This window comes from Cryptotermes secundus, unplaced genomic scaffold, assembly GCF_002891405.2.
Source record: "Cryptotermes secundus unplaced genomic scaffold, Csec_1.0 scaffold355, whole genome shotgun sequence".
NCBI classification, from domain to species: Eukaryota; Metazoa; Arthropoda; class Insecta; order Blattodea; family Kalotermitidae; genus Cryptotermes; species Cryptotermes secundus.
The window spans coordinates 1,135,983-1,152,573 of record NW_019737088.1 but is presented as its reverse complement, the minus strand read 5'-3'; the positions used below and the strand labels follow the sequence as shown (position 1 = coordinate 1,152,573).

Here is a 16,591-nt window from a genome sequence, read left to right as displayed (position 1 = left end):
ATCCCATGGAAATGCCAACTTTGGTGGCGATGTTTTCCACACTCAATGGCGATCCTCCAAAACAACTTTCTCAACTCGCTCGACCATGTTGCCAGACCGGCTGGGGCGAGGCCGAGATTGTTTTGGTTCGTTGTCACACGACGTTCGGCCTTCTTTGAACTGTCGCACCCGCGAACGCATATATTTCACATTCTTGACACCATCACCACACGTCTCACTCAACTGGCGATGAATTTCAATGGGTGTCGCACCACGCAAGTGGAGAAAACGAATGATTACTCGCTGTTCTTGTAATGAAAACGTCGCCATTTTAGGTATCAACAACACTCCTCACCCTCACCGCCACCACTAGAGTTCTGTGTGCCGTACAGTGCTGCCATCTCTGTCACGCATTCACAAAGAGTGCACACGTATTTTAAACTAAACCGCATGTGTCTATCTGCTCCCAGTCCTGAGAAAAAATCGGAGCCCTTAGAACTTGAACGCCCCTCATATGTATGTGTGGACCCTGGGAGTAGAAGGAAGGATTAACATTAAATCGGACCTTAGGAAAATAAAGTGCGAATGCGATAACTCAATTGAACTGGCGGAAGAAAGGGTCCAGAAGCCAACTAATGTAAATCCAATAAATCGGCTACGGTTTCCAAAAAAGACGATACCTTGACCAATCTGTTGAAGAATGACTCAGAACCCTGGAATGTACACTATCCGTATATCTCTTCTGGGAGTAAATATAACCAAATTTGACTACATAATAAAAACGTATATAGTTCTCTATTTAATTATGAGACTTGGATTCGTAGAGCCGACAGAAATGTTCCCGCATGTGAAACCGACCATCCGAGGGGAAACAGAGAACACTGTCTTGCTTTACAGAAGTGTCTGAAGTGTAGAGCCGCCCTTCTAAATCTCGAAGACCCGGAGCAACTGAGCCTGTCTAACCACACGACAAAGCTAGCGTCTGGTATTCAAGAACTGCATTCTGCCTAAAACATCAGGCGCTTTAACTATTAACTGAAGAAGAGAAAAAGAAGTCATAAAGTAAAAAGGTAAAGTTGTCCCTGTTCTTAACTATTTAACCTCTTACTTACTTACTTGGCCGCGCCACAGCTCAAGCGCTTAGTTCGAACTCAGGCCGCCGCGNACCTCATATCTCCAAAGGAGATCACTGAGCCAAATTCAAGGACGTTTCCCGCCCAACAGCAGTCTCTAAGGCCTCTGATAGATGGGGGAAGCATTATAGATACCGCCAAGCCAGTTGAGAACGCGCTGGCTCGGTCGGGACTGATGGTACGCACCATTATCGGTAGCGTATAGAGACTGGTAGAATATCATAGAGGGAAGCACAATGGACCAATTCTGGTCTAAGTGCATGGGGAAACCCACCCTCTCCAATAACTAACTAACTAACTAACTAACTAACTAACCGCTTGAGCTATGGCGTGGCCTTATTTACTTACTTACGCATGGAGCTGAGCCCTTCTTGAGGAGCCGCCAATTGTGCAGCTACTCAAGAATTTCCCAGCATTTTCTGGAACCCAGAGGTTCATTACCGTGTTCACAAGAGCCTTCCACTGGTCCCTATCCTGAGCCAGATCAATCCAATCCATAGCATCCCATCCTATCTCTCTAAGACATATTTTAATATTGTCCGCCCGCCTACGCCTTGGTCTTCCCAGTGGTCTCCTTCCTTCTGGCTTTCCCACCAATATCCTATATCGAACCTCTAGCCCATTAAAATGTATGTGGAAATGGGTGACCTCGGCATGAGTTAGAGGTGAGTGGTCAGCATCACGTCCCGGGGAAAGAGCCCACTGGATACGAGACGGGTGGCCCCCATAACCGGTCTGGAAGACGTGGACAGGAGAAAGAAATTTCCCTTACCGGGACTCGGAACTCCGACCTCTCGGTCGTCGAACCCGTAGTGAGTTACGCGAGTACTGCGTTACCCCGGGTCTCGAAGCGGAAGGGAAAGCAAACAAACCGAAAAAGAATATTTGTTCATTTACGCTTTATTTATCAGCCCCGTGAGGTCAGATTATACATCGACGAATGATAAGATCTTTAGTGAATAATAAATTGAAAAGGATGTGGAAAGAAACTTGAGGACCTATTTAGGCATCTCTCTCAGAGGGGCCAGTCTTCGAGATCTGAAACCGGTATCTATCAAATGCAAAGCATGAGTGCTACCCACTGACTGCGGCGGACGAAATGACTGCGAAAGACCGGGGACGCAACAGAACGCAAACAACTGTTACCATCCAGTCTACTTTCTAAAATGAGTATGATGCGCCTTAATTAATTAAGCACCAGGCCACGAAAATGATGGAGAAGTGGAGGTATAGCTCCACTATTCTTGACGTCGGCACTAAATGGAGGTGAGTGATACACTTCAGTCCCCGGCCGCTTTACCTCCGGCGAAAGAGGCACCGATACCCATTGCATAAGAGGCTGGTTTGACCCTAGAGCAGACTGAACTATGTTGGGTACAGATAGATCCCTTCCCCTGTCGGGAATCGAGCCCCGACCATCCAAGAAAACAAAAAATAATAAATTTGTATGGGTGTGAAACGTCATCTCTTGTTCTGGAGTGAGAACAATTAATTACAACTGCCTGAAACGAGAGCTTTCAGAATATACTTTAACCTACGAAGGCCGACGATATTGCGCAAGTTCATGATACTAAAGAAGGAGCTATGTGACTTATGAGTGTTAGCTAGTGACGTAGCGTAAGGACAGTGAAACCTAGGAGATTGAGACGGACTGGACAACCGGCTAGTCTGAGGAACATATGGAATACTTACTTACTTACGGAGCTGAGCCTTTCTTGAGGAGAAGCCAAATCTGCACCTACTCAAGAATTTCCCAGCATTTTATGGAACCCGAGTGTTCATTACCGTCTTTACAAGAGCCCTCCACTGGTCTCTATCCTGAGCCAGATCAATCCAATACATACCATCTCATCCTACCTCTCTAAGATCTATTTTAATATAGAAGATATAGAATACATAAAGAAAATAAAGAAAGAAATTTAGTGGTGAAATTCCTGGAAAGCCGTAAGTTGGTGGACCAGGTATGAGATGGGAGGATATCACTAAGGTGGGAATTAAGGAAGCAGGTTGTCAGGATAGAAAGTGGATCGAATTGTCCTATGATCGCGTCTAATAGCGAGCTTTGTTGTTAGCTGTTTTATGTTAAAACGGAGAGACAGGAATCTACACATATTTAAGAAGGCTATAAGGACAAATGACTTACAATTACAGACTATGATTCCGACCAAAGACAGACCGGTCCTCTCATCAGAGAGGGCGCCCACAAAAAAAAAAAAAAACAAGACCGAAACTGTCAAACAGTAATGAATATCTGGTCATAAGCCCCAGATTGGGCTCGACATCATGACTGACTGACTGACCGTCAGTCGAAATGTGACTCTGACTTTGACTGAAAAAAGATAATAAAGAATGAAAGGGCTATTCTTACACTAAACGTTGCATCTTTTCAATAAACGTGTCTGTCAGATAGCTTAAATACAATTTTCACGAGCAGCTGCAGACCGCCCATCGAAATGCGACAAGACATCTTTAGTTACGTAATTATAATTCAATAATTCTGATGTGGCCATTAGCACAACAATATACCTTGGTTCTCTCCCGTAATACAAAATATATATATATATATATATATATATATTAGAGGCTGGAAATTCCGAGAATTGGTCACGTAACATCGCAAATGATAGGATATTTTGTATCTGGGCAGGTAGGTCCTACGTGTTTGAAATTACTTTTCATTCCTACAAATTACACGGTATTCAGATCTGAGTGATTGCACTCTCTTATGAAACAATGCATCACACGAGACAAGCGGGTCAGAAGTACCGCGAGCCAGCTGTAACCTATGCGTTTCAACGTTAAACATTCCCCGCATTTGTTTCCCCCTTTCTTGTTCAGATTTTTCGTTAATTTTTGCTCTCAAGCATAAAATAAATGAGGCACGCGGTAGCGCAGTTAACTGAGGCACCATCTTGCCAGACGCAAGTCTGCAAGTTTGATTCCCAAAGATGTCACTGGATTTTTCAATCCTTCCAGCAGCACTATGACCCTGGGGTCGACTCAGCCTCCAACAGAAATGAGTACCAGGAATCTTCCTGGGGGTAACGGGCAGCCGGCGCGTAAGGTTGATAACCTCACCGCCTTCTGTGAACCGACTGTCTAGAAAATGTGGGACCCTCGACGTCTCACAACCCTATAGGCCACCAGGGTCTGTTGCAGGGATAGCTTTAAGCACTTCCAAATACATTTTTTTTTTCTAAAAATTGGTAATCCGCGAATTCTTCTATCTTGAAGATGGAGGCGACATGTTCGTCCGAAACGTCGGTTCACACAAGATCTACGCGATGCTAAATCCCAGAAGACGGAATTCTTCATAGTCACCGCTGTGAAAACCTAAAATTCTACATATCACCATATTTAATCGAAGTCAATGCCATTTAAAAAAAATCACAGAAAAGTCCAAGAACAAGTTTTTTTGACGACATATGTCTCGAACATCAATCCGGGCAATTAAATAAAGAAATACAGACATTTTCATGAACTGCAGTCAATGTATTAATTACGAAAACTGACCAACTGCCAGCCCAAGGTTGAGTTTACACATCCTGGGGCTCAGTCCACAGTTCTGGGATGTCAGGTTATTAGTTGAGTACGGTCCACCTGTCCATCAAACAGCGGAGACCATGCCGTGATAGTAATGCCACGCACTTAGCTGGAGAAAGTATTAATTACAGAGTGGGCATGAATTTATCGAAACAGCTATTAACGGTCAGCCGGGCAGGGCCCGGAAACGTGACTCGGAGTTCACAATATGGGGAACGTGATCAGCGGCCGGGCTGAAATACTGCCTGTTGCCACTGAATCTAATTAAGAAGTATTACGCCCACGAATAAATGCGACAAACCTTTAAAAGACTGTTTAAAATTGTGACGTCGACCCGCATTAAAAAGGATGCTAGTAAGCAGTAAGCTATATTAACTACGTGAATGCGAACGAAACAGGAGAGTACGTCCACAGTATAAAATCATTCCGGAAAACGGACAGCCAAAAAATTTCCTGTCCTCATGGAATATGAAGGTTCATTACTGTGTTCAGAAAACCCCACCACTGAACCCTATCCTGTCCCAGTGCAATTCAATCCACGTTCTGAACCTGTCTTTCTACCATTCATTTAATATTATCCCCATTTACTTGAAGGTCTTCGAAGTTATTTCTTTTCGTCAGTGTTTTGAAAAAAAAATATCGAACGTGCATGTCCCTCTCAGACATTAAACTTGTGTAGAATGTATCTTTCAAGAAAAAATATAATAATACAAAACAAAAACGAACTCCGTGACTTTAGTCCGCAAACGAACTATACCGACCGAGACATCGCCGCTTGTCGGCAAAGTTAGTGCCGACTTTAGCGGATAGAGGGTGTCGCGTGGTAAGCGCAAGCAATCCCCACGGCCGTTAATCTCGGTTTTCTAGACCGGAACCGCTACTTTTCCATTCAAGTAGCTTCCCAATTATCCTTACAAGGCTGAGTGGACCCCGTAGCTCCGGGAATCGAACCCGGGACCTCTGGATCTCTAGCCAGAAACTCTGACCACTAGACCAAAGAGGCGGTCATAATAAAAAAAATAATAATAATACTAATAATAATAATAATATAATATGTACGTAGTTCTGAAACGAACAGAGAATATGACAAACTTCTTCACAGAAATTAAAGCACATATGGGACATGAAATCCTACGAACTTGAATCTGAGATGTACTTACGCCCTGTTGTCCAAGCAGAATAACAGTTGCGTGTGTCACATCACAGATGGCAGCAGGTCGCATCGAGTAGCACATGAAAATAAACAACAGAGAAGCGCAATGTTAGAATACGCAGCACAAACTCAATTTTAATATGAATACAGCCTTTATATGTTACGGCCGGTATCGGCCATTATCAGATGGCCGATGGAACTTACTCTTTATTCGTATGTTATAAGGTGTAAAGGTTCAAGAAAATGTTTCTTATAAAAATCAAAGTTTTAGAGTTTAACTTTATAGAGTTCCTTGAAAACATCTGTTTGAAGACAGGGAAATCACTCCTCGCGCTTTTCTAGGCACCTGGTCATTATAATCCTATGGTCAGGATGATACTAATAGGAAAAAACAGATCTACTCATCGCGTGCCAAAAGCGGAAAGCTTAGTTCACAATGAGAAGATGTGTGACGCCAATTACACAAAAAAAAAGTCTGTGGTTTTAGTCCGCAAGCGAACTATACTGACCGAGAGACCGACGCTTGTCGGCGAAGTTAGTGCCAACTTAGCGGAAAGAAGGGTGTCGCGTGGTCAGCGCAACGAATCCCTTCGGCCGTTAATTTCGGTTTTCTAGACCGGAGCCGCTATTTCCTTGAAATAGCTCCTCAATTATCCTTACGAGGCTGAGTGGACCCCGTTCCAGACCCACCACTTCTCAGAAAAATTGTTAGCGTCAAGCCAATTATACAAGTGACCAAAATGAATGTTCTAATGACATTAGCGATAGGAACTATATGTTTTCAAAAATTCTCGATTTAATTTTAACCATTTATGTTCACAGAGTTGGTATATTGGCTAGGTTTGTAGCATAAATTGTTACCTCCCTATCTATTCTAGTTCCACGCATATGCGTGCCTTATCACATTTTTACTGCATATTTTCGTGTTATCTCCCTTCGACATAGCCTGGTCTCAGATATTTAAATAGTTGTAATGAATCTGACATCGGTTGTCCCGTGATTGACGTTAGCTCTTTTTAAGGGATCAACAAGAGTAGGTGTATCCCTCTCACCTGAGGACGGAAAAATCCAGTTTCCGAAACGCTGTTTCGTAGTATCTAGAATACCGGACGCTGGATAAAATCCACTCAGTAATTCTGAGTATTATACACCATCGTCAGAACCCATTAGAATCTACTTAAGAAGGCAGAATTCTACCATTTCCCGTAGAGCATGCGCCAAGACAGGCTGGAAACGATTCATATTTTTCGACAAAGAAGAAGTGGGTTATATCCACTATAAAGCAATAGTTGCAACCCACAGGATAGTGTCTAGTAATGTTTATATCTGCATCAGCCAACAGACCAAATGCATGAGTTTAAATGTTAAGGAAATATATTAAACAAAGACTTATTGGTAAAATAAAAACAAAACATTTAAATGTCTGTTATAAAACAAGTTCTGGTAAGAGCTAATCGCATACTTTCCTTTGATACGATACGAAACGTATAGAAAACGATATCTCTAGCGTGTAATCGTTGCAGCAGAAATGTTTCTACCGAGCCGTTGCCTAGCAACTATAGGGTGGATACACATATAGATAGACAGATTGATGGGAGGGATTTATGAGGTACGCCGTTGAGACGGATTCAGGTGCTACGAGATACATACAGTACCATGCTTCAAAGAGATTGGTTCAGGCATTCAAAAATCCATAGGAGTAATATACAGACACACAGACAGAATGGTGATCTCATAAGCCTACTTGTATTTTTTTCAAAATAATGAGTAGGCTAACGAGTATTTTTTTTATATAAATGGTAACAGTGGATTCAAATTCCCTGTAAAGTAAGGTTAAAGGGGCCTAAATTTGTATTCGACCGAAAAGTTTTAATGGACTATCAAATTTCATCGAAATAGGTTTCGGACATGTAACATGCCGACCGAGAGAGACTCTCGACATCACCATCGTTTATACATTCTATTAATTGGGGAGGGGGGGGCAAGAGTACGCATAAGTTGCGGAATGCCTTCACAGGAAGACGAAATTTGGCCTCGCACCTTTCACAATATTAGCTTCGTATACTATTTCGTTCGATATCGCTGGCTCTCTTCTGCTGTTCTTTTTGTTTGTATTTAACTGTCCACTTCTATCCACACTCCTCGTTTTATCTTTCATTGCGATTCATAACAACGGTGCCATAAATCTCTTTCGCGACATTTCTTTTCTTCATCGTACCCATGTTTCGCTGCCATATTGCATTCTGCAAGGCCATTGCGCATTCTCAACTTCACTTGTTCTCATATTTCTCACGCTTACATCCGAACAACTCGTCATGTTTCTTCGACATTCATATGCACTTCTTAATTTCATTTATTATATCACAAATAGGTATAAAAGGTAAAGCTATTCCTGTAAGAGGCCAAGAAAGCCCATAGGGTTGTGAGACATCGAGGCTCCCGCATTTTCTAGACAATCGGTTCACAGATGGCGGTGAGATTGTCAGCTTTACGCGCCGGCCGCCCTTTAGACCCAGGAAGATTCCTGGTACTCATTTCTGTTAGAGGCTGAGACGACCCGAGGGTCATAGTGCGGCTGAAAGGATTTCGGTCAACTGAAAAATCCAATGACCTCATCGGGACTCGAACCAGCGGCCTTCCCGTTTGTGGCATAGTGCCTCAACCAACTACGCTACCGCGTGCCCTCTTATATCACAGACATATATAAATGAGTTTACGAGACCTGTAGTATTTGCGTCTATGAAATTCTTGTATTTTCTGATATTCCTTTTCTCCGCTGACATCGCTTTAGCCATAATTACTCTGCATTTTAAGTCTACCGAGAAAATAAAGAAAATTACAGGAATTTCGTAACGCGCAAGGTTCAATAGGAAGAATAGATGGACGAGAAATGTAGCATGAATGAGGGAGATGAGGAATAAACAAAACCTGAGATGAAGATATCTCTTGGAAGACATAGGTGTTAGAAGATGCGAGGGTAATATTAAAATGGAACTTAAAGAACTTGATTCTGAGTATGACTGGATTCAACTCGCTCAGGACGGGATCCAGTGGCTCACTGGTAAGAGGCATTCGGATTTAATAAGGGCGCGGAATTTACTGACCAGGTAAGTGACTATTAGCTTCTGAAGAAGGATCCTTTCACGGAGTTTGTCAGTTTCAATAACCTATTACAATGTATCACATATAATTTATTAAATATTAGACAGGCTATTTGTCTATTTATTATCATCTAGCAGAGGCTCGAACCGACGCTAGTTCATTCAGAACCCACTGTGCTGAGCATGCCAACTTGAGTTCGTGTTGTCCCTACGGAAAGTATGTGTTAACCACAAGTCAATAAATTACCTTGTCAGCGAACACTACAAGACTTGACAACTCCAATATAATATTGATTACTAACAGACGTCAGAAATTCAACTGCAAGCTACCAATCATCCAACTACGACAGTTCAATTGAACAGAAGTCGCCTCTTTTAAAAGACAGTCATGCCCAACATAAGAACACGCCTATATTCTCCAGTGGTTAGGGCACTACAAATTTCTATCCTTCACAGCATGCAAAAGATTTAATCTAAATTTGACATTCAGCAAACCCATAAGTTTTATACGTAACGGTCTTCGTGCAAAATATTTAATAACAAGGAGATGAATCCTTCAGAAGTTGAAATACGCTTGGCTGCTCAAGAAATTGCATAATTTCATGGAACCCGAAAGCTCCTTTTCCTATCCATAAGGACCAATGATTGGATTATGTCCTTAGTTAATAAAATCCTCTCTACATTCGCACACTCCATTTCTCTAGGGTACATTATGCTCGCAAAACAAAACCAAAATAAGTGGCCTCTAGTCCGCAAGCGAACTATACCAACCGAGCGACCGCCGTTTGTTGGCGAAGTTAGTGCCAATCTTAGCGGATAGAGGATGTCGCGTGGTCAGCGCAACGGATCCCCACGGCCGTTAATCTAGGTTTTCTAGACCGCAGACGCAACTTTTTCATACAAGTACCTCCTCAATTATCCTCACGAGGCTGAGTGGACCCCGTTCCAGACCCACTACTTCTCAGAAAATGTGGTAGCGCCGGGAAACGAACCCGGGACCTCGGTATCTGTAGCCAGGAACTCTGACCACTAGACCACAGAGGCGGTCACATTAACTCGCATTTACACTTATGTGTTTACTTTACCTCAAACGTGGTCTCTTCCGTTGAGGTTCTCATACTACAGTCTTGTACAGATTCTTCATATCAGATCGACAGGGCATGTAGCTTGCATGGGGATTTTGGTGGGAAAACCAGAGGTAAAGAGACCACTAATAAAGACCAATGCGTAGGTGATGTGATAATACGAGTATTAACATGGAACTTAAAAGAGTTAGGATGGGGGTGGCATGGATTGAATTAATCTGGCTTAGTATAAGGACCGGAAGAAGGCTCTTGTGAACACGGTAATGAAACTTCGGGTTCCATAAGCATTACCAGAATTCAGTATCCTCTCCATTTCCTCATGAATCAGGTTTTGCCAAATATCTAAACTGTGCCACATTTTCAAAGCATCTGTTTCCTATCTTTATGTCATGATTTTTCCCTGCATTTTGGTGACGAGACAGCAACATATACTTAGTTTTATCTGTGTTTACTTCTAGACCAACCTCTTTACTTACATAAGTTAAAGTTTGTGTTTTCCTTTATGGTATCTACATTATCACCCAGTAGATTCACATCATCAGCATAGACCAATAGCTGATGTGTCCCGTTCGATTTCAGTCACACCTGGTTTCCCTGGACCTTCCTAATTCCTATTCTAAGGCAAAGTTGAAAAGGAATGGCGATAAAGGATCTCCTTGTTTTAGACCATTCTGGATAGGAAATTTATCAGACAAATGTTTACCTACACAGACTTTACTATACGTTTCGTTTAAACACATTTTAATCGACCTAACTAGTTTCATGGGTATCCCAAACTCTATCAGAATAGTGTACAATACTTCCCTCCTAACTGAATCATAGGCTTTCTTGAAGTCTGTGAATAGCTGATGTACTGTCTCATCGTACTCCCATTTTTTCTCCAATATCTGACGAATGCAAAAGATCTGATCTGTAGTTGATCTGTTACGTCGAAACCCGCACTGATGATCCCCAATAATTTCATCTATATATGGACTTAACCTTGAAAGAAGAATATTGGACAAAATTTTATATGAAGTTGATAGTAGTGATATCCCCCGATAATTACTACAGTCAGTTTTATCACCCTTCTTGTGAACTGGTACAATAATCGACAAGGGTAAAATTGCGAGTAGATAAATGTAATAGAAAAAAGAATTAAGTTACATACTTATTGTAACCTTTAAGCTCGTTCGGAGCATAGGCGTCCGGACTCAAGAGAATGAGAGCCAAAAACTGTAACATCTGAAGTAATTGAGATGCACATCAGAAATGAAGAGCGGAGAAAGAAAAAGAAACCTAAAAACTATTAAAATTCCATTGCACTTATCGTTAAATGACAGGCTAACTACAATAACAAAGCAATTCGCCGGTCAATTAATTACATCATTCTATTTGAGACATGGATGTTATTTCTCATATACGTAGGTCATACCGAAAGTCATGAGCAACTTTTTTGCATGCAACCTGGGAACAGCAGACGAAAGAGAGTATGGTGGTAGGTGGAAGCAGCTGTTGTGTTAACCTTGAGTGTCTTGTGACGTCAATAGCTTGCATCACGTGACCAGTATCACTCCTAACAGAATGGCCGACAACGATATGTCGTTTTGCCAGGGTGCTGTATTCAAATTTCTTGTTAAAGAGGAAATCCCTGTTGCAGAAATTCACAAGAGACTTCAGCGTGCTTATGGAAGTGTGTGCATGGGTGCGAGCAGTGTTCGAAGATGGGTGAAACATTTTAAAGATGACAAGACCAGCATCGAAGATGAGCCTCGGAGCGGTCGTCCTCGAACAGCCTCAAATGAACGAAACAAGGAAAGAGTGGATGAGATCATTCAAGATGACAGGCGTGTGACTGTGGACACAATAGCCCGAAAACTTGGAATAGGGCACAGTGCAGTACAGGAGATGATTGAAAGCTTGGGCTATAAGTAAGTTTGTGCTCGTTGAGTCCCGCGGTTACTGACCGAAGACCACGAAGGTCAGCGAAAAGCCATCACCTCAGAACTGCTGCAGAGATATCGACACGAAGGCGACGATTTTTTGCTCTCTATTGTGACAAGTAACGAAAGCTGATGTCACCATTTCGAGCCTGAAACGAAACGGCAGATTATGGAATGGCACCATTTGCATTCTCCATCAGAAAAGAAGGCAAAGACAGTGCCATCAGCTGCGAAGGTGATGGGCACAGTCTTCTGGGATGCAGAGGGGTTTATTCTGGGCGAATTCCTGGAACCTGGGCAAACGATCGATGCTGATCGTTATGTCCAGACGATGCACAAGCTCCGTCGTGCATTGCGCGATAAACGTCGGGGACGAAACATCATCATCCTGCATGACAACGCTCGCCCCCACGCCGCTCGCCTCACATTGGATGCAATTGCAAAGATGGGGTGGGAAGTTCTTCCACACCCCTCCTATAGCCCTGTTCTGGCACCCTCCGACTACCATCAGGATCAGCTGCGTGGACAACGTTTTGAGACAAGGGAGGCAATTCAGAAAGCAGTGCGTCAGTGTCTTCGGATGGCTGGAACGGAATTTTACAGAAGGGGAATTTTCAAACTCCCAGAACGCTGGGAGAAATGTGTACAAAGAAGTGGCGATTATGTGGAAAAATAAAGACAGGTCTGTAGACTGAGTTGGTGTATTTGGTTTGTCAATATTAAAGCATGTTACTTTACAAAAAATTGTTGCTCATGACTTTCAGTACGATCCTCGTAAATTCCAGGAAGCAAGGCATACGAGTGCATTAACAAAAACAACAAACAATAATGACAATTATCTCCTGTTACAATATCGTTTGACCTCCTCTGTGGTCTAGTGGTCAGAGTTCCTGGCTACAGATCCAGAGGTCCCGGGTTCGATTCCCGACACTACCAGATTTTCTGAGAGGTAGTGCATCTGGAACGGCGTTCACTCACCCTAGTGAGGATAACTGAGGAGTTATTTCAAGTAAATAGTGGCTCCGGTCTATAAAACCCAGATTAACGGCCGTGGAGATCCGTTGCGCTGACCACGTGACACCCTCTATCCGCAAAAGTTTGCACTAACTTCGTCGACAAGCGGCAGTCACTCAGTCGGTATAGTTCGCTTGCGGACTACAGACCACAGACTTTGTATTGTTTTTGTGTTTACAATATCATTTTCATTTTCAGGTTCCAGTTGAACGGTATCCATTCGATACATGCAATTCAAGGAATAAGGAAATTTTCTTACAAGAGGTGAATTACCTCTAACAAAGGTTCCGTTTTAGACAGGTTCCACTGGATATGTATGAATGGCAGCGCCTGTATTTAACACGAAGCTCTTAAATACGCAGAAATCACAAAAATACAGCACTATAAAATTATTGTGTTTCTGAGCATTATCCAACGTATTGTTTTTATTTAAAATATATAATGTTTCTGAGACAAGTCTGCTTCCGTCTTCAGGTGGAACCTACGCAATCGATAGAGCTAGTCCCTATCTCCGGATTGAACGATGGATAAAGCCCAGAAACACAATAACCGTATTAATATTACACTGTCACAAACTGTTAGAGCGTATATACAGAACTGTACAAACAGTGCCTGTAATCTGCCCTGCAACAGGTTATTTTGAAAATTCATACAGGACGCTGTGTGTATGGGAGGGGGGGGCAGAAGAATGGGCACCACTGTGGGGAGGCCCAGTCACGCGATGCTGCATACACCCCAGTTCTTTACGACTTAAACAGAAATAAATAATATAAAAACTTGGTTCCATCGTGGATACGCCCACTTCATATCGTTTCTATCTTGTACTACTTATTTAAACACCGCCTGCCATGTTTCTGTAGCCCCCCTCAACCATTTTGTATGGCACAACGGAATTTACACACAACGAAGACTAATTCTGAATGAACAGTCCCAGGAGTCATTAGAAAGCAATGAATGTTTAAACAGTTTGCTAAAAAAGCCTACCCGCTCCTCAACCACGTATTTTTCAAAATATTACAAGCTGTGTCGGCGCTTGACCGCCTCTGTGGTCTAGTGGTCAGAGTTCCTGCTACAGATCCAGAGATCGCCGTTATTAGATTTTTTAGAAGTAGTGGGTCTGGAACGGGGTCCACTCAGCCTCGTGAGGTTAATTGAGGAGCTATTTCAAGGAAATGGTTCGGGTCTAGAAAACCGACGTTAACGGCTGTGGGAATCCGTTGCGATGACCACGCAACACCCTCTATTCGCTAAAGTTGGCACTAACTTCGCCGACAAGCGGCGGTCGCTCGAGCGGTATAGTTCGCTCGCGGACTAAAGCCACAGAATTGGTTTGTTTGTTTTGTGTCGGCGATTAATTAACCGCTATGCTGTGAAGATGCAAGAGGTCGACAGCTCCACATGCTCGTACTGTTAACTTCAGCAGCAGATCGAGTTCAGTGGTTACCTTCACGCTACGGCTACTTTATAACCGGAAAAGAGTGCCAGTTCCCGCTGATACGAGACTCAGTGAACGAAGAGCAGGTCTGTAAATTCTCCTGGGGGGAATCGAGCACCGAATCCTGGGTCGTTTAGCCAGTGGTCTAGTCGGCATACTGACGAGTCATCTACGTTCTACTACAGAAATACTAAAACTTGACGTCCTTAACACCATATACATTTTCTGTTATCTGCCGACATGGCATGGAACGGTGATAAGGCTTCGAGATACCAAACAGACCGCTTTATGAATCTACTAGTAAACTCCAGGTGTGAGTGCATGGAAGGAACGGAGAGAGAGGACGAATGTATCGTGGTTTATCCGAAGCAGGACCGAAATTAACGGCCGTGGGGATTCGTTGTGCTGACAACGCGACACCCTCTATCCGCTAAAGTTGGCATTAACTTCGCCGACAAGCGGCGGTCGCTCGGTCAGTATAGTTCGCATACGGACTTAAACTACGGAGTTAAAGTCCAAATCTCTCAAACGATCCATTCGGGAGAAAGCGATAAAATGTGTCTCCTGGTATGTGAATAGTACACATGAATGTGGGTGGCTACTTCATTCCCCAGCTGTCTCTTCCATGAGGTTTATCACAAACAAATCGCATGCAGGCCTACTTCTTTTTCTTTATGACCATGTTATATTTCACGTCATTTCAACTGCACCAATCAAAGCACGGCAAGAAGAATGTAAGAAGGGTTTAAGTTCCCTTCTCAAGCTTCATCGGGTTATTTACTGGACTAACATGACCACTACGGCCTACTTTACATGAAGCTCAAATCGAACTTCATTCGACTTAAAGGACGGCCCTTTTTAAAAGACACACTTGAATATAAAGTAGAATATAGACGCCATTAGATGCATAAGTTAGAGCTAACATATTGTCACGTGTAGGGATGACTTAGGAAAGCGTACAGGATATTGGTGGGAAAGCCAGAAGGAAAGACACTACTGGGAAGATCAAGGTGTACGTGGGTGGACAATACTAAAATGGATCTTAGATAGGATGGGATGGTATGGATTGGATTGATCTGGCTCAGGATAGGGATCAGTGGAGGGCTCTGGTGAACACGGTAATGAATCTTAGGGTTCCATAAAATGGTGGGAAATTCTTGAGTAGCTGCACAATTGGCGGCTCCTCCAGAAGGGCTCAGCTCCATGAGTAAGTAAGCAGGGATGACTTATAAGAATGGGTTTTGGATGGGTTGATTGGATTTATTGACACCTTACACACACACACACACACACACACACGCACAACTCGGGACTATAGGCAATACAGCGCAATTGATGATTTACACACAATGCAGCTCACCGTTATACACGCATTAGGATTTTCAGGCTTGACTAGTCGTATCCTGGCAACATATGAAGTTTTCTTTTCTCAGTCTAATTCCTTTCTTGCCAATATTCTGCAACTGCCAATTCCGAAGACTCGACTCAATTCAATTCCTCTGTTCCCAAGCTCATAACCTGGCAGGCTGGAGTGTCAAAACTCGACTCTCCCTTCTCCCGACAACTGAAATGAATTCTTTATATCCACTTTGCACGGACCTCGTGGAAAAAACCGCTTTCTATTGTCCAGTATTGATTTAGGCGTGCCTATCGCACCATTGCATAGCAACGGTCCCGGTGCGAGCCAAATAGAAAACAGCTTCTCTATTGTTGAGGCGTGTTTACCTACGCCAGTCTAATCGGTATCAAAAAGGATCCTAGCCATCACAGCAGGGTGAGTGCTTAGGCAGTGGATGGTACAGACGGCCACCATATAATATAGGACAGCTGCGTACATATTGCAGCCGAGGAGAGCCCATAAGGCGCAGTCCTCCAGTTTGGGGGCTGGACAGGAAGCTCAACTTCTCACCTTAAAAATCAAGTTACGAAATGGAAAGCAAGGCCTTGGTCATGGTAATGAACCTTCGTATTCCATAAAAGGTGGGGAATTTCAGTATCTAAGCGACTATTCGCTGCTCCAGAAGGTCGCAGTTCCATGTAATTAGTCTGAAAGGTACATTAATGACAATTACAATAATTGAGCCTTAATTGCTTGAAAAAGAAAGCAGTAATACGAATGAGACTGGTATGCCGAACTACCGACAGAAACGTTTGCATCGAATCCAGTGTTTCCACTTGAAGATACGAGCATACACTCTGGTCTGACTAATTCAAAGGAGTGGCCCT

The 16,591-nt window shown here is 43.0% G+C and overlaps 1 protein-coding gene across 3 annotated transcripts in view; it reads right to left on the bottom strand.

Moving 5' to 3' along the window:
• Positions 1-16,591, bottom strand: part of LOC111870075 (ankyrin repeat domain-containing protein SOWAHB) — a 325,518-nt gene that overhangs the window by 139,283 nt on the left and 169,644 nt on the right. For 2 of the 3 annotated variants that reach the window (XM_023862057.2, XM_033753672.1), the window contains exon 8: positions 11,141-11,143. In XM_023862057.2, coding sequence (XP_023717825.1) covers positions 11,141-11,143 — 3 coding nt within the window. Of the gene's footprint in view, positions 1-5,815; positions 5,819-11,140; positions 11,144-16,591 lie in introns of all 3 variants that reach the window. The other variant, XM_033753671.1, reaches the window with a different exon arrangement.